The sequence below is a fragment of the Brassica napus genome, chromosome C5 (assembly GCF_020379485.1).
Source record: "Brassica napus cultivar Da-Ae chromosome C5, Da-Ae, whole genome shotgun sequence".
Taxonomy (NCBI): domain Eukaryota; kingdom Viridiplantae; phylum Streptophyta; class Magnoliopsida; order Brassicales; family Brassicaceae; genus Brassica; species Brassica napus.
In genome coordinates, this window is record NC_063448.1 from 34,712,314 (window position 1) to 34,731,995 (window position 19,682).

Sequence of the window (19,682 nt, forward strand, 5' to 3'; positions counted from 1 at the left end):
TCCTACTCCATTTGCTCACTGAAGTTTCCAGGAACCAAACCAAGATCCCAATCATCATCATCCACGACAAAGATGATTCACCATACCTTTTCAAGATAATGCTTTGTGATCAAACCAAACAAAACAGTCTGTACAGTACCTTAGCTTATAATTACTGTTCATTCTGGAAACTTATCTTGTGAATAACCCAGACGATATGCAAACAAAAAGAATTGAACGGCCAAGAAGAAACGGAACTCTTTTATCAGCAATTTAACATTCTTTACCCTTTCAAACTACGTGCATATTCAAAGACTCATGTATTAGAATTGCTTAATAATTACTCCATTATTACTAACATGAATCATGGTTTTTTCTAACTTACATGTAACTAAGATAAATCTGGTTCAACAAAACCACCTTTCACGACAAGACTGGTCTCCCGGAAGCTCGAACCGTGGCTATGAACACCCAGAAGATGGCACACAAGGCACCCACAATTGATAAGAGAAGAAACCCTCTGTTTCTGCTACGCTTCTTTGCTGCTACGGTACTAGTCACTGGTGGCGTTCCATTAGCCTTTTTACTGTACCTGATACGGCTAAAGCTAGACATACGCACAAAGGTCCGGTTAATAGGACCCTCACACGCAGAGGCTGGCGTAGAAGGTATTGAATCCATGAATGCCCGCAGAGCCGATGTGAACGGGCTTGTTCCACCACCATTCCCGCCTTCCTGGTCTTGGGCACTTACAGTAAGATTTGTGGAACCGGGCATCACACCTATGCAAATAGTGTTCACAGAATATCAACGGAAAGGCTACTGCGTTTAAAGATTCTAAAAAGAGGGAATTATAATGCTTTGAGCTGAGCATGAGTATTAAGCACCTGATGAGGGTAGAGGCGCGAATGCTCCGGAAGTAATAGATTGTGGTTGGTAATAGATTGTGGTTGATCAAAGCGAACAGCCTGATCATCATCATCTTGAAACCACATATCGTCAGTGAAATCATCGAGATTGTTGTTGTTCACCTTGTTCTCAGGGATCTGGTCCTGGAACTGCTGTTTCTCGTTGGATGTGTTGTCGGCAAATTTACTGGGAGAAGACGGATGTACAGAAGCTCCCTGAGCAATAGGTTCCATATCCAAAGACATGGAAACGTCATGGAACAATTGGTCAAACTCATTAAAGTCTCCAAATTCCCCAGGGTTCAAGAACTGTGCAGGTCTCTCAACTGCGAGCTCAGGGGCCAGAAGATCATCCATTTCAATGTAATCCTCAATCTCAAACACAAAAGGCTCCACACCAGAGCTCGAGGGCCTAATGTATGGCTCGCCGTTTGGCAAGAACCTTCCCGTCTGCTGGGGCTTAAGAAACTCTCCAGAAGAATTCTTTACCAACGTGCTCTGCATCTCTTCTTCCCTGTTAACCTGCAAGTAAAGCTATTATCTATGTAATGAGTAAAGCAGAATTAAATGGACATGGAAATTAAGGCGTCATCCTACTATAGATTGGTAGCAAAAACCATCTTCCTCTTCCTTGTTGAGAGAGAGAAGGAACTGACCTGGGAAACACTAGAAGGAAGGCCATTAATACAAATCTGAGGAACCCCAGGTGCACGTGGGAATCCATTGAGAATGTCCTCGAAATCATCTAACTGAACATTTACAGGCTCGAAAAGTCTACCGTTATCGACAAAACGAGTATCCTCATGACGAACCAGAGGTTCCTCTGGCAGACCAATATCATCTCCATCTCCATCTTCACTATCATCATCAACCCATTCTTCTTCTTGGAAAGGAGCACCATAATCCTCACCATTCTTGGGACCAGACCCACTTTTCTTGAACAGCTTATACAGAGCATAGTAATCCTGAAGAGAGAAAAATCTAAATCAGATAAACTATTAAGGAGGTGTTATTGGTTTATATATTTTGATTGATTTAGAAATTTATATAGTATTTATAAATCCAAGTAAAATATGCAAATCCGGAGGTTTTCCCTCAGATTTGAGTATTTGTATTTTTAACTAAAAAATTCAAACAAATCCATTCAAATCCATTATAAAATCAAATATATTAGTAAATTCGTACGATTGAATAACACTTGATTTGATACAGAATTTATGAATCTTTAAACAAATAACACATGATTTTAATACAGATTTGAAAATCATAGAACCAATAACACTAAGGAGGTGTTATTGGTTTATATATTTTGATTGATTTAGAAATCTATATAGTATTTATAAATCCAAGTAAAATATGCAAATCCGGAGGTTTTTCCTCGGATTTGAGTCTTTGTATTTTTAACTAAAAAATCCAAATAAATCCATTCAAATCCATTATTAAATCAAATATATTAGTAAATCCGTATGATTGAATAACACTTGATTTGATATAGAATTTATGAATCATTAAACCAATAACACATGATTTTAATACAGATTTGAAAATCATAGAACCAATAACACTAGATTTAGTTTGGATTTTCAAATCCATTAAAATACGACAACCAATAACACCTACTAATTTAGTTCGGATTTTCAAATCCATTAAAATACAAGAACCAATAACCCCTAGTAATTTAGAACAAATAAAAGAAAGGGACCAACAGATGATGGTAATAAATACCTTGGCGTTCGTACATCGGTCGAGTTCTTCTTCATTCATAGTGTACTCATGCATCACCCAGTCCGTACGCTCACCGGTAGGTGCCCTACCTCTATAGAAAACAAGAGTCTTTTTGAGTCCTACCGACCTGGAGTTGTAGACAATGACTCGATCCTTCCCTGCAGCCTTCCAAAACCCAGTTGCAGTGCCTCTACCCGACCTAGCTGCGTTTGGATACTTTCTGCTCCTTGGAGTAAAGTAGAACCACTGTCGATCTCCTGTCTTCAACACCGACTGACCTGTGCCAGTAAATATGTAAACTTTCAGAGACCCAAATATCAAAAAAAAAAAAAAAAGACTGAGAAAACATAAGCACGAATTTGATATACTCCAATTACCAGGCAAGTCATCAGGTTCTATCTTGTAAACATCAACGACGCCGATGGCATTGACTGTAAGCCTCTTTCTATACATCTTCCTCTTGAGATAATACATGACAAGCTCCTCGTCTGTCGGGTGAAATCGAAACCCTGGCGCGGTGAATTTACCCTCTTTGAAACACGAATTTGGACAAGGATCCGCCATCTACGTAACTATCACAACCGATCTCTTGGTAGATAAAGATAGCTGGTTTGGGCCAACGAGGAGCAAAGTCGAAAACCCTAGTTCCCCTTCTCGTCGTGTTACACGATTCAGAAGAGAAGGCTAATCAATCCTACATGATACTGAGAGAAACATCTTGCGATTGAAACATTGTTTGATCGGCCAGAGAGAATAAAGGGAAAAAAGCAAAAGAGATTTTATTCAAGGGTTGTGTGATTTTCGTTGGCTGGTTTGATGTCGTCTCCTACTTCCCAAACCGTTTCGATTATTTGGACTAAGCCACAACTGTATTTATTCAAGAAAATATTTTCCTATAATAGATCTGGTTAGCCATCGGCTTTCAGGCTAGGTTCTTTACTTCTTAGAAAAAAGATTTGTAGCTACACCAACTATTGGCAAATGCATCTTAAACCATCTGAAATATTAAAATGTGTCTCCAGCTACATAACTCTTTGAAATGTATCTCTGCAGTGCTAATTAGATCTAGTGAAACTCTTTGGAATCAAATCGAATATTTGAAACTTTAACATGTCCAAGTTCGAATCTGAATCCAACTATTAAAATCGACCCAACCCATTATCCTATCTATTTTTCTTCTTCTCTTTCACAATTTCTTCACTTCTCAGCCACAAAAACATGAAGATGGAAGTGGGTTTGGAATCGTCGAGGAATAGCCAAAATTCTTTTCAGAGTTTGTGTTTCTGTGGATTACCGGCGAGTATAAGTCAAGCTTGGACTGATAAAAAATCCAGGTCGACAATTTTATGGATGTCCGTGTTTAAAGGTCTGAGATATGATAATTGAACTCCATAATAATCGATTCAGATGTGAAATAGAGATTTAAAATGCAATTTGAACCTTGTGACAGCTTGGAAATGAATGCAAGTGTTTCTCTTGGTTTGATGAAGAAGAAGGTACAGTTTTGATTGAAGCTCCTGCAGAGTTTGATCGGCCAGAGAGAATAAAGGGAAAAAAGCAAAGAAATTTTTCTCAAGGGTTGAGTGATTTTTGTTGGCTGTTTGATGTCGTCTCTCAGCTTCTGTCTGCTACATCGCTAACCCTTTCGATTATTTGGACTTAGCCAGAACTGTATGGGCCTCAATGAACGTTCTGTTCCAGCCCATTATTGAAGAAATATTTTCCTATAATATATCGGGTTAGCCCTGCTCATTCGGTTCTCAGTTCCGGTTCGGTTCTCGGTTCTGGTTCGGTTCTTTGCTTCTAGAGGTTTATGATCCATTTGGGTATTTAGAAAATTTGGTTCGATTTAGTTTTTTTTTTTATTCTCGGTTGATTCGGGTAACAAAATTAGGAACCTACTAATATCTGAGATAATTTCTGATCTCATTCGGTTCTAGTTCGATTTTGTTTTTTGGTTAATTCGGGTTAAAATTCAGAAATTTGTTTTTAATTAAATATCAGATTTTTGGGATTTTTCGATAAAAAATTGGATAATTTTAAATTTTCCGGATAAAAAGTATTCTCGTATTTTTTTTTGTTATTTCGGTTTATAAATGGTATTTTAAAATTATTTAATTATTTTAAAACTAAATATAGTTAATATCTATAAGCATATAATTGTAGAAATTTGGGTATCCATTCGGTTTTTGATTCAATTCCACTCCGGCTCTAGTTCTTTGGTTCTAGAGATATATGATCCGTTCGAATAATTAGTAAAATCCAAACCCGAACCAAACCTCTTTTTTATTCGGTTCGGTTTGTTTTTTTAGTTCCAGATAAACGTGTCTCGCGGAGAAGATTCTTAAATAACATGTTTAAAGGAATGAAAGAGCGAATTTATGTTTAAGAATATGATGCCCTTATTTACATTTAACTTTTTGTTGCATTTTTAATATTTAATTAAAATAATGAAAAAAATATTTTAAATTTGTTTTGAAAAACAAAGTATATAATTATCAATATTTTGTTTTCATTTTCTGACAAAATCGTTAATCAACTTTCAATAATCAAATATTTTAGCTAATTTGTGTGTTATTGATAGAATAGTTGAATGTAGATAATTTCTTATAAGTTTCAGTATCGAAAAAACAGCAGCTGGAGCATGAGCAAAATTGTTTGTTTATAACAAAAAGTCATTCTATTATTTAAACAGAAGTAATTTGGAAAACCAAATCAAAATAAAACATTAATCAACAAAATAAAATTTCTTATGGAAAGATCTAACCGTTTTAACTAAAAAATTCAGCAATTTCATTTCGGCCAGAGAAATCTCTTTTGTAGTTCTACAATTTCTTTCAACTCCGCTGAGATGTTTGGTCATACTTGTGGATCTTTTAATCATGGTGATCAAATCTGTAGTCTGTTTTAAAATTTTAACATAAGAAGTGACGTAGCACGCATGTTTTCCATCCTCAGCCAAGCGGTTTTATTTCGAATGCAAAAATGACTTTTCTTATTATGCATCTAATGAAGCTACGCTACATATTATGATTAATTTGTGATTCAGCATAAATAAGGAAGAAGAGAAGAAACCCTTTAGTTAAGAGTTATTTTTCGCAACTCTTTCAAACTCTATACATAATCAAAGACTCAATCATACGTCAACTCCATGACCACTAAATGCGCATCATGTTTTCTTCTAACTTAAGTTTAGGTCACGATGTCTCCCCTGGACTCCAACTGTAGCTATGATGAACACCCAGAAGATGGCACACAAAGCACCCACAACTGATAAGAGAAGAAAACCTCTGTTTCCGATACCCTTCTTTGCTGCGGTAACTTTGCTAGTAGTCACTGACGTCGCATTGAACCTGATTCGGCTCAAGCTAGACATACGCACAAAGGTCCTATTAAGTGGACCCTCACAGGCAGAGGCTGGTGTTGAAGGTATTGATTCCAGCAAGGCCCACATAGCTGAGGAGAACTGAGTCCTTGTTTCACTACCATTTTGGCATTCCTGCTCTTGGGCATTAACACTCATAACAGGGTTCTTGGATTCAGGCATCACACCTAAACAAATTGGTATTCACCAAGTATCAGAGGAATGGTTTAAAGGTTATTACATATAACGATTTATACAAGAGGGTTTGATATATAAATACATGTCTTGGTTCAGGTGAAAGACTAATGCAGGAAAAAGCATTCAAGTACCTGATGAAGGTGAAGCAAACGCTAGAGAAGAAGATTGTGTTTGATCATAGAGATCAGCCTGAGCATCTTTAAACCACATATCGTCAATAAATTGATTGACATTTGGGTTAGGATCCATGAAGATGTTGGCCTGACTCTCAAGGGTCTGGTTCTGAAACTGTTGTTGATAAAGGAAGTGCTGCCTTCCGTCGTTAGCAAAATTACTCAGAGAAGTCAGATCTGCGGAAGTTCCCTGAAACACAGGTTCTAAATCGAAAGACATGGAGACGTCATGGAACAATTGGTCATAGTCATTAAAGTGTTCATATTCACCGGGGTTCAAGAACTGTGCAGGCTTCTCAACTGAAGCAGCTCCTTGTTCAGGGGTGAGAAGATCATCCATTTCAATGTAATCCTCCTTCTCAAACAGAAAAGGTGCCATACCAGATGCATTAAAAGCTGACTTGACCTCAGTAGCATCAAATGAGTTTGCTGCATGGGACTGATAGCTCGAGTGCATGCTGTTTGGCTGGTAATTTGGCAAGAACATTCCGACTTCCGAGGGGGCAAGAAACTCACCAGAAGAATTATTCAGCAACGTGCTCTGTATCTCTTCTTCGTTATTAACCTGCAAGTACAAGTATCTATTTAGTGAGGAAAGCATTACAAAATGAGGCATATTAAACCACATTAGAAGAGAGAAGAAACTGACCTGCATAACACCAGAAAGGTCGTTCATTTGTCTTGGAGCAAGCCCTGGTGCATATGGGATCTCGTTGAGAAGCTTGTTGAAATCATCTGACCGAACATCGACAGGATTGCAAAAAACACCATCATCCACACGAGGGTTATTCTCGTAACGGACCACATGATCATCCGGCACAGTAACATTATCTGCATCTTCTCTATCATCATCATCATCATCATCATCATCATCGACCCATTCTTCTTCTTGGAACGGAGCACCATACTCTTCACCGTTCTTGGGACCAGCCCCACTTTTCTTGTACAGCTTATAAAGAGCATAATACTCCTGAAATCCAAAAGGCATATTAGTTAATACAAACGAAGGAGACCAACATATAATGTTGACTATTATTAAAAATTACCTTGGCGTTCTTACATCTGCCGAGTTCTTCTTCATCCATGGTGTACTCGTGCATCACCCAGTCAGTACGCTCACCATTAGGTGCACGACCTCTATAGAAAACAAGAGTCTTTTTGAGTCCTACCGATCTTGAGTTGTACACTATGATTCTATCCTTCCCTGTAGCCTTCCAATACCCAGTTGCAGTGCCTCTACTCGACCTAGCTGCGTTTGGATACTTCCTGTTCCTTGGAGTGAAGTAGAACCACTGCCGATCTCCAGACTTCAATACCGACAGACCTGCCTCATGTTCAGTTCTGTTAGAAAACTAATTTCAACGCAGATACATGTGTTCATAGTTTTGGAAAAAAAAAATGAATCAAAACCTAAACGTTATGGATAATAAATAAAGTCAATAGTAAACGATCGTATCACAATTCGTATGTACAAGCTTTGATCTTACTTGTGTTAAAATGATCATTGACTTGTTTGAAAAGTAAACGATCGTATCACAATTCGTATATACAAGCTTTGATCTTACTTATGTTAAAATGATTTCGTTTTGTATGGTTTCTTGGTTTCTTTTTTTACAAAAAGAAATCATTTTAAAGTAAGATCAAAGCTTGTACATACGAATTGTGATACGATCGTTTACTTTTCAAACAAGTCAATGATCAAACTGATTAACCAGAAAACTACAAAATCCTAAAACTATATAGCCTTTAGGTAACGATCACAAAGCAAACCCTAAGAAAGCAAACAGAGAACCACATGTGAAGGAGATCTAAAGCGTAGCGTGAGAATCGAGTAAAGTAAAAGGATATGAAAATTACCAGGCAACTCGGTAGGATCCACTTTGTAGACATCAACGACACCGATGGCGTTGATCCTAAGCTTTCTCCCACAGATCTTCCTCTTCAGATAATACACCACCAGCTCCTCATCCGTAGGGTGAAACCGGAACCCTGGTGCGCTGAATCGACCTCCTTTCAAACACGAATTCGCCATCTCCGACAAAGAATCTGTCTTTCAGCCCAAACAAAAAGAATCGATACGGGTCAACGAGAAGCAAACCGTTATACAGAACAGAACAAACGTGATCTCCTTCCTCTCTTCTCCTCTCACGATTAAAGTGGAGAGAGCGAATCAAACCTACATAACACAGGCACGATCTTAAGAAACAAGAGGCGAGAACTAAACTTCTAGGGTTTTTGATCGGCGAGGGATATATTTTGTTTGGTCCGGTCAAAGAGGCGATAATACTTACTAATATTCTAGGGTTTTCGGTCAGCTTTTTTAGAGAGTACGAAGTTTCCAAGAACCTACGTGCTGCTGGGGTTTGAATACGACTGCGGGGCCCACAGCTCTGACTTTCCATTTCTGACTTTATCCATTTTTTTGTGCACTCTGACTTTATCCAGGAGACAGGAATATTCCACTACTACTAGTATAAAAGAAAGAAAAATGCATTTCCTAAAGTTTCATAAAAACTATCACCGTTATAATACTTTTTTCTTCTCGTTCCCTACCATTCTTTTTTTATAGAGAAATAAAGAACAAAGGTATGAATGGTGACCAATGAACGACAAAGAATAATGCATTACCTAACATTCCTAAAAAAATTCACCATTCACAAGAAATAAATTTTCCTTCTCATTTCCTACTATTCTTTTTTTTTTGTAAAGAAATAAAGAACAAAGTTATTCCTTGTTAAATATGGGATGGAACAACCATTTTTTTTCATTCCTGCAATTTTATTCCTCTACGTTCCTTTCCTATTCGTTCCTGTTGTTTCCAGAATGGTCACCAGTCGGACCTTAAAAGTATTATTTGTTAAATTTGAGAAAGAACAATTATTTCTTTTTATTTCTGCAATTTTATTTCTTTTTATTCCTGCAATTTTATTTCTTTACGTTCATTTTCTATTTGTTCCTCTTGTTTCCAGAATACGAGTAAAACCCAAAGTTAAATGATACTCACTACTTTCCAACTAAGTTTTAAACCCTTCCAAAATTGATTAGGGTAAATCAATACTATTAAAACAAAAATATAAGTTGGACCTAACTTAGTTCTAGGTGAAATATTTTAAAAACTATGCTATATAATTAACTAGGATACATGCACCTTGCACATGATAAGTTTATATAAAGATTATTTAGAAAATATTGCATAGAAAAACTAAAATTTATATATTTAATCGAATTAATATTTTGGCCATATAAAATAATTTTGACTTTTTTTGTTAATTATATAATTTGTTTTCTAATGGACTACTTCATTTTAAAGCGTTTTGGATTTTTGATGAAGGTTTGGTTTGGTTTCGGTTCAGTTATTTTGGTTTTTGGTTTGGTTTAGCATCCGTTCATGTATTTAGAAAGTTTGGTTTGGTTATTTGGGTTTTGGTTCGGTTTGAGTAACAAAGTTAGGACCAGCCTATATCCGACGTAATTTTGGATCTCTTTCGGTTCTCGTTCGGTTTTGGTTTATCGATTAATTCAGGTTAAAAGGTCAAAAATCGAGTTTTCAAATTAAATATCAAGTTTTTTGAATTTTCAGATAAAAATTAAGATAATATAAAATGTTTTAGATAAAAAGTACTCTAGTAATTCTTTTTTTTTTTGGCATTTCGACTTATAAATAAAAAATTTAAATTATTTGATTATCTTAAAGCTAAACATAATTAATATTTATAAACATATAAACTATATTATAGAAATTTGGATACACATTCAACATTACTTGGTGCCAAATTATTTATAGTATTGAAAAAATTACCATTTTTGATTATGAAGAAGTTACGATCAAGCATGTATATTCCATGTATATAATAGTTAGTGGATTAAGCTCTCTGTATTTATTAACTTTCTTGGTGACTAAAAACATAATATATACTTACCTAAATCCCCCTAAGTCTATAAATGTGTTACACGGTTAATGAAGTTTTTGTTCAAGTCTTTTTAAATTTTATATGAAGATATTATTTTATTGATTATGGTTCGGTTAAATTGAAATTTAAATACCACTTAACCAACATGAAGAATCTATAAACCGTATATTGATTATATTATCCACTGATGTTGGTCTAAATATATTTTAGTGAAACTACTCTAATATTATACAACCACTGCTTGAATATTATACATAGATCATCGTTTACTCATCGGCTTTATAAAGAATTTAGACTGATTGTTTACGGACTATAATGTTAATATACAAAAAACCACATTCGACTGCTAAGTCGTATTATGATTTGAAGAAAACTATGAGAAAGAAAATAAATATATACCAAAATTATGCTTCTTCTTCTTCAGATATCACATCCATGTGTACGGTGTACGCTAAAGCTTTGATCAAATTATATTGAAAACTTGCTTTGAATTATACTGAAAACCTTTTATCAAACATCATGTTATCGAAAACAATTATTGAACAACAAACGTAATTGTGTTATACGTGAGTTTTGCTAAACATACGATGGTTTTTGTTTAGTTGCAAGAGCAAACCGTTACTCTTTAATTATTTGGTCTGTATACATTTGTCTAGAGGTCAATAATTATACACTAAAGTTGGCCTAAACTCTTTCTAATGATGCCACATAAACAATAAGAAGACATAAGAGATTGCTACCTCAGCAAGTCTAAAATTTAATTAGTACAAACTTAAGGTTACATATTTTTAAAAGATTCTCAATTAATATATAGGGGATATGTCAATTACATTATTATTACTATTATTATTATTTTTTATGCCAATTACATTATTCTTTAGTCTAACACATTAATATCTATAACAAAATCATACAATCTCGCCTTATTATTTATGGTAATTGATTAAATAAAATTATTATTATTTATGGTAAGTGATTAAATGAGTTTATGGGCAATAAATCGTTTATATGTTATTTAAAGACTCCATATTGGTCGACGTTGATATATGTTTCACTGTACTACATTAATTTTAATATTGATCTTTTTTCTTCACACATGTTAATAAAACTTTGTATGTTACTTTATATATTTTATATTTATCAGATATTTTCTGGGTCTTTTATTGGCCAACCAGTGTCGGGTCACGAATTAATTTTGGTTTTTTAGATTTTTACCGGGGTTTATCAAGTTTTTAATCACGAATTTTTATTAAATTTAAACCACATAATATATGGCTCAACATGTTACATGTTCAAACACGGGTCCGGGTCATATATGAAAACAATGAATTAAACTAAGGACACATATATAAGTATTTTTATAACATAAATATGTAGATCAAAATTCAAAAGTATTTAATACGAACTAATATTTTTATCAAAAGTCAGAACATCGATCGACACTCATCATCACCATACAAACCGCAGACGAGCATCGACCGACATTGCCTACTACACATCGATCGACAATGGAGTCGACCATGCAAAAGAAGGAGAGTATTCAATTGGCAGTTGGGTAGATGATCACTATCACGAGAGGTATGCAGTAGAAACTGCAATACATGAGCCCGGAGCAGACAAGTTACATGAAGGGTTCACCACTGAAGAACTGCTCAACAACCAGGAACGCTCAGATACAGATTCACTCTTTGCAGAAGCTTGTGGGAAAGACACTCGTTTCTACCGTCCTTTCACCAGAGCCAAACGCCCATCGATCGACAACAAAGCTTCAATATCGATCGACAATCGTCCAAAACCACCATCCACTGTAAGCAAAAAAGCTAAACAGAATAATAACCATCTAACACCGGATGAGTTTGGTATTTTCAAGGATCCAGAAGGCTATGCAAGAGCAATGGATGGACATGCACTGCAAGTATCCAGAGAGGACATTGCAGACATTCTTCAGATGGCTAATGGAGCAGAAAATCTCTTCGTGCAACAACACAACACCCCAGAGCACCAGAGGACAGTTACAAACGAATCCTACAACACAGCTGGTGGAGTAGATGATCATTTTAAGCCAAAGTATCGACAGCGTACTCGACCGTCGATCGACATTGATGTCCCAACATCGATCGACAGACGCCCAGAGTTTGGAAAAAGAGCCTACGAACATGATGGAGTAAGGAGATTCCACTGGGAACATAAGGATGATATCAGAAATCTTCTGGAAAGAGCCTCAATGGATGAGCACAACTACATATGTCTTCCAAAACATGAAAGATCATTCACACATACTAAGCCGGTACCATAAATCTACACCAAAGATGAGATCAATGAGATGCTTTATGGAATCTGTGGATCTCAGGGAAAGAATGAAGATAAATTCCAGATGAAGATTGATGGTGTCTACTACCCATTGAATGATATCCTTAGTTGGTTGACTACATGCTTGGAAGAGATGAGGCAAGACATAGCCAGAATGCAGACACAACGTGCGGTTGAAGCAACTACACTACCGTCGATCGACAGAAACATCTTGACATCGATCGACGATGACCCATCACCATCAATACCGACGAAGTCAATACCAGATTCTTACACCAGAGCAGAACTTGATCAGATAGTACAAGACATTTATGGAACTCTAGGAGAATCAGAAGACATACTCGACAAGAGATGTGATGACATATATTTACCATGGAACAACACCATCAGTTCTTTGACTTCTCAGACAGAAGCAATGCAGAGGGAGATAGATGAGATTTAGAGATACATCGCGAGTCGTCCAGAGGCATCAACATCGATCGACAGACATATCAACATATCGACCGACACCCACAACGAAATATCGATCGACGAAGCCACACCAACAGACCGAGGACAGCTAGTAACAAAGGGGACATCAAATATGTCTGATTTTAACAACCATGGAGAGGAGATCTCAGATAACACATACGCCACACTTGTGATACATCAATTCAAACTTGAATGTCTTGGAGACAAATTGCAGAAGATAGAGAATGCAACTGCAACAATGAATGACAAATGGTGCAGAGGAGACAAGGCAATGAGAGATTTCACTGGTACATGGTTCAACAAGAGCAGAGAAGAGATGGAGACTTGCTTTCCAACAAGTACCATCTTTCCACATTACTAGCCAAATCACCTCCAAAGTCAAGCTAAATGACTATAACAAAGCGCTGAGTGGGAGACAACCCACTATTAGGTAATTTTTAATTGGTTTTTATTAGTTTAGTACTTATGTTACTCTTAAATTTTTCCAGATCATGAAAAAAAACAGCAACAAAAAAGATCCGAGTAGACGATTGCAAAGAGTATCGACCGATGAAACACTACCGACATCGATCGATAGAACATCACCTGCCGCGACCGATGACAACATCTTTACATCGATCGACATCTATTCCGGTCAGATATATCGTTCTAACTTGTTACATTGAGTCTTTTTGCTATAATTTTCACCATAACTCCGAGTGAGTTTACACTGGGGACAGTGAAGTTTAAGTCTGGGGGAAGGTTTATTGATATTAGTTTATTTCATGAGTCTTATTTAAAATGTTTTCAAATATTTTTTATCGAGTCAAAAAAGGGACAATGAAGTTATTGATTTTGCGTGTTATCTAACCACACTATTCTAAACTTACTAGTTGAAGATAGCACTAAGATACTAAAGTGGATCAACCTGTCAACTATGTTATACTTGCTGAGAATGTTTGAAGGAACCAAAGCTGACCTCCAACCTAAATGAGCTGAACTTTGCTTGTCTAGGGGCTTGGCATACATGGGATTGGATTCTTCAAACAAGTCTGGAAGGTAAAGCCTTGTGTAGATATATCACCCACTCTCTCTATTTTGAAATTTAGTATTCAAAAAAAAAAATATAAATATATATATATATAGTTATAGATAATAATTTAGGAAAAGAATTCGAACAAGACTTGGTGGCTACAACTACTAAGGCTTGATTCATAAGAATTCTATAGGTAAAGGATTAGAACAAGACTTGATAGCTACAACCATTAAGGCTTGATTCACAAATAATCCTAGGATATATGTCAAAAAGACGTGAACATGATTTGGTGGCTACAACCATTAAACCTTGATTCATGGAAGTCTGTCCAATCTTTGTCAATAATCTTGCAATAAAGCAGACTTTGACTGAGAAAGAAATTAGTAGAGAGAGAGGAATGAAACTCTTATTTACCTGCAGGTCCAGATACTTGTTTGAGCATCCTTGCATCCTGTGATCGATACTCCCAAGGTAAAGTCTACACTTTTATTTATGCAAGAAATGAGGTGGGTAGAGGGAATTGTCAGACAAGATTTGATAAGTTGTTGACTAGGTGAATTTGGTTGCTAGACTAGGATATGGTATAGTGTGCTTCTGAGACTAGGATTTCCTAAGGTGATGAACTGATGAGTATGAGTTTTAAATCTGTGAATCCCTGCTGTTTTCAAACCTCTTTCAGAGAGACTGCCTGTATGTTTTGCTTGAGGACAAGCAAAAATGTAAGTCTGAGAGATTATATAGGACATGGATTTTACCCACTTTTAGCCATGGTTTATAAGTGTTTTAATAACTAATTACTATATGCTAGAGTCTATTTAGTATATTTATAGTTTCAGGAATGTTTTGGAAGAAAATGATGATTTTGGAGCATTTTGGAGATAATTGGAGAAAGCATCGAGCTGACCGTCGAGCAAGACCAGCGGTCGACATTTAGAAGAAATAATCGATCGATGCACAACCTGTGACATCGATCGACAGCGAAGCGCGCATAAGCCAGTTTTGGTTCAAGCCGACTTAGAGCCCAAGACTTCACCAATTTACAAGATTAGTCCTGACGAGTTTTAACCTAATATTAATAGCTTGCCAATATGTTAGAGGCAAAGTGTGCTTTCTTGCTTTCTTATTTTCACAGCAAAGGTTTTCTAGGATTTTAGTAGAGTTTGAGAGAAAATCCAAAGAGATTTGTGATTGGAACTCCATTATTATCTTTCTATCTATGCAGTTTTCTTACTTTATCATTGATGTTATGAATTGCTTAGCTATGTCTGAGTAGTTCTATTGTTAGGTTTAGGGTTTAAATAGGTTGTGAGGGAATAGCCCCAACTATAGATTGCTAGTTGTGATATTCATTATTAGGATTGTCATTAATGCATGTTTCTAGTTTAGCTAACTAGAACTTGACCTAGGAGTTGTAGACTCAAGTCATCACTTGCATCTCACCCTGAATCCGTGCTAATTGAGCTAGGATTGCTAGAGTAAGGCGAAAGCTGATCTAGGAAGCCTAGTGAGCATTATTCAACCCGTGCGTTGATATCACTCAAATTACTCTAAGGAGTGATTTTATTCTCTCAAATAAGAGTTCGAGTTGTAGCACTTAGGGATCGAATCCACAGAGAGCTAGGACACACAATAGACTATAGAAATCAAGATTAAGCTAGGCAAACAATTTATAAAGCAGTAAATAAATGAAAGCAAGGTGAACAAAGTAGTTGTTCGATTGGTTGATTGAGGTTGTAAACAATTAAGAGAAATAGCTAGACTTAGAGATTTATCAATTAAGAGATTCAATACTACAATCAAGGATACTAAGGGTTTTATAGATTTAATTCTAGAACTCAATTTTAATAAGTAGCAATCCAGCTTTCGCATGCAGTTACTAATCAGCTGCCTAAGTCCTGTGTTCCATCTTTCGCGTGCGAACCAGGAGCGAGCGTCGATCGATGCTATGGCCAGAGCGTCGATCGATGCTTCTTCAGACAAGCATTATCGCACAGATAAATAATGTTCAATTAGATCTAGACCAACTCTCATATGCGCCTAGATAACTAATCCACTCAGTGTTTGGGTTCCGTTAATCAATTGCACTTTCGTGCCCCTCAATTATCCTATGATTCTAGGTTCAAACAATCAGTCACACTGTCGTACTTTTTTTAACTATTCCAGATCCTAGTATTACAAGCTACCCTGGTGTAGAAATAAGTAAACAAACCTAGCAATCCTAAAAGATTATCAATATGACATTAAGCTCATGAAATCCCTAAATCTAACAGGATGAATTACTCAGACATGCAAGCAATAACGCAAATCATAGTCTGAATAATAAATAGATAAATCAATGATAAAACCAATGGAGTTCCAATCAATATCTGAAGGAGAATTGATCTTCTCTCCAACCCTAAATCAAGAATAATGAATAATAGAAAGCGTGTAGCCATCAACAATGGCTTAGAGATACATAAATAGGGTTTCTGGTCGTCCATGGGTATTTTGGTAACTTTATAGGCTTCTGGGCTTCAGTTGGTCTTGAAATATGCTCGACCCGCTTTCTGGCATCACCGTTGATCAACGCCAAGGGTGCACCGTCGATCGACATTCCATTCGTTCCGTCGTCAGCTCTCTCTTGGGAGACAAACTGACCATTCCTCAGTAAAACGGGCATAACTTCTGATCTAACCGTTGGATTGACCTCAAACTGGTGGCATTAGAAAGATAACTCAAATTTCTATATTGTGTCCAAAGATGAGCTCAATCGCACTTAGCGAAGGTCTCCAACTATATTTAAACATCTGACATGTCTGTACAGCTCTGCACCTCAAAAAGCTCCAAAAGACACCAAAATCACCACTTTCCTCCAAATCATCCCTGAACCTGTAAACACTCTAAATAGACTCTGTATCATAGTAAATATATCTTAAAACACCTACATATCATGGCTAATAATGGGTAAAATCCATGGTATATCAACTCCCCCAGACTTACCCTTTTGTTTGTCCTCAAGCAAAACATAGAGTAGTCATGTGAAAGAGGTTTGAAAACAGCAGGGACTCACACAATTTTAAACTTACTAATTTTACCTCTTCAATGTTGCAAGCCACATCAGATCAGTGCCAACTTTAGAGGCACTTCATGTACTAGACCTTAGCTTAGCAACCAAACCGTCCAGGCTACAGCTTAACTGATTCCGCCTGACATACCCCTCTACTGACCTCATTTCTGCATATAAATGTGTAGGACAAATCTTGGGAGTACCGATCAAAGGACATATGGACTCTTACCCGAACAGGTATCTGAGTAAACATGTAGTTTTATTCTGGTTTCTTTTCTTCCTATATTTCTCTTCTCTGAATCCTTTTATCTCAAATCCAATGAACAATGATGCTGATGCAGTCCATCTTATTCATTTTCTTTTCGATTTTTCTTTACATAGTGTTGGCGAATAGTGGGGTCATCGGTAATGTACCTACCCCTCGCTTCCAACGATGTGTGGTAATTCCATTAGAGAAGAATAATGGGGTCGCAGGAGACACTCCTACCCCTCTAAACCGCAGGAAATCATTTCAATCTTCTTTTTTTTTTCTTTTTTCTTTCTGGATGCCGAAGAGAGGAGAGAAGGAAACCAAAAATTTACAGACTTATACCTTTCAGACCTGAAAGAGGAATCCGATCCAGTGTATATCAAGCCCCAAGACAAGCAAGTTCAGTTGATTAAGGTTGAAAGTCAGCTTCGGTTCTTTTAGACTTTCTCAACTAGCATGGATGTTATTGGCAGGTGATCCACGTTGGCGTTTCCATTCAGTACACTCTGCAATCAATAACCTCAAAGAATGGTGCTAGAGAGCGGTTAGATAGTAAGTAAAATTGTATTTGATCATAGCCCCCTTCTTGACTCGACTAAAACTTTTTTTTTGAAAACATTTGATAAGACTCACAATAACTAGATATCAGTAAACCTACCCCCGACTTAAATTACACTGTCCCCAGTGTATATTCAGTCGAAGTTTGGTGAGAACATAAACATAAGTACCCAATTTAACAAGGAAAACGATATACCTGACCGGATTAAGTGTCGATTGATGGAAAGGAGATACCATCAGTCGCTGCAGGTAATAAATTGTCGATCGATATCGACATGCTCTCATCGGTCGATACGTTGGGCAATCGTCTACTCAGATCTTTTTTTTTTAAATAGCTAACTAAAACACAATATTATTAGAACCTCCCGAGACTTAAACAACACTGTCACTAGTGTTATACAGTCTAAGATTGGTGGGAAAATAAACCATAAACACTAAATTGAACAAGGTTTCGCGAGTATACTTGCCACTGATGTTAGTGTCGATCAACACAGTTAAGTGGCGATCGATACTTCTGATGCTCTGTCGAGCGACAGTGATCAAGTGTTGGTCGATGCTGGTGCCTAACTTGTTTTCCTCGTATCTTTTTCTTATACCTAATATAAATAAAACACGAACAATCAGTAATAAATAAATAATAAAACCAATTTTTTTTGTGAACAGTGACTCTACTACAGTAGCCCTGCTACAGTATCTCAGCTACAGTAACTCCTGATTTTCTGCTACAGTGTCGGTCAATGTTCTTGATACAGTGTCGCTCGATTTTATTGCTACACTGTCGTTCGGTGCTGCTACAGTGTCGTCATTACTGTTCATCTTTTTTTTTTTTGACCTGCAATAAATGTAAAACAAAAATCAGTAACGATCTAAACTAAACTAAATAAAATTACCTAATAGTGGGTTGCCTCCTACTCAGCGCTTTGTTATAGTCATTTAGCTTGACTTCTAGAGATCCGATTCAGTCTGGATGAGGGTGTGTACTTGCTCCAAAACAAGTCTCAGTGTCTCTCTCCCTCATTTTGTTGATACAGTTGAGAAAAGCTCTTGCAGAAACTTCTCATTTTTCTCTAAGCTCTGGATCACATAACATTCTAACCTTGGTAAAAGGTTCTAGACCTCCTCTGCAGCGCACTCTATGCTGAAGACTTCTCTCTTGACATTGCAAAGGGTCTAGTGACAGGAAATCTGCATCTACATTCCTTTTCCTTTTCTTTTTCTTCTTTCTATTCCTGGTCCTTCCCCAGACTTAGACTTTTCAGTCTCGGGCTGTTCTGAAATTCGGAGGGTGTCGACCGATGCTGAAGGCTTCGTGTCGATCGATTCTGAAGACTGAGTCATCTGATGCTGAAGGCTGATTGTCGATGGATTCTGACGACTGGAAGTCGACCGATGCTGCAATTCTAATCTTGACCGACGCTGATTCTGGTATTGCAGGCTCGCGATTTGAATCAGTTGTAGGTCCTAAATCTTCAAACATCTCTATGCATGAAATAAGCTCCACACTTTTCTTCTTTTCCATGGGATCAATAGATGACAGTTTCATCAACATTAGTCAGACACATCTTATTTCTCTTAAGATCACAAACTGCCCCCATTGTAGCCATTAAGGCTCTTCCAAAAAGAAGTGGAGATGTCTTGCCTGATTTGATATCCATAGCAAGAAAGTCCACAGGGATAATGCATTCCCATATCTCCACCTTAACATTTTTGATCATGCCTGAGCATTCCCATATCTCCACCTTAATTATCTCCAAAATGCTCCAAGTCCACAGGT

General features: G+C 36.8%; 1 protein-coding gene and 1 pseudogene across 1 annotated transcript; both read right to left on the reverse strand.

The window, feature by feature from the left end:
* Nucleotides 1-212: 212 nt before the first annotated feature.
* On the reverse strand, nt 213-4,500 carry LOC125586848 (annotated as a pseudogene).
* Nucleotides 4,501-5,583: 1,083 nt separating this feature from the next.
* On the reverse strand, nt 5,584-8,637 carry LOC125586847 (NAC domain-containing protein 16-like). Its single transcript, XM_048756600.1, has 5 exons — nt 8,205-8,637; nt 7,394-7,671; nt 6,997-7,317; nt 6,306-6,912; nt 5,584-6,164 (listed from the first exon to the last, which is right to left on the reverse strand). The coding sequence occupies exons 1-5, from the start codon at nt 8,377-8,379 to the stop codon at nt 5,794-5,796; spliced, it is 1,752 nt and encodes a 583-aa protein (XP_048612557.1). The 5' UTR covers nt 8,380-8,637; the 3' UTR covers nt 5,584-5,793.
* Between the last annotated feature and the right edge of the window lie 11,045 nt (nt 8,638-19,682).

Bases quoted from the DNA above. Each gene is read 5' to 3' on its own strand.
- LOC125586847 (XM_048756600.1), bottom strand. From the start codon at position 8,379: ATGGCGAATTCGTGTTTGAAAGGAGGTCGATTCAGCGCACCAGGGTTC. The intron at 7,672-8,204 runs GTAATTTTCATA...AACATGAGGCAG, and splicing joins GGATCCTACCGAGTTGCCTG to GTCTGTCGGTATTGAAGTCT. The intron at 6,913-6,996 runs GTCAGTTTCTTC...TTGTACTTGCAG, and splicing joins ACCTTTCTGGTGTTATGCAG to GTTAATAACGAAGAAGAGAT.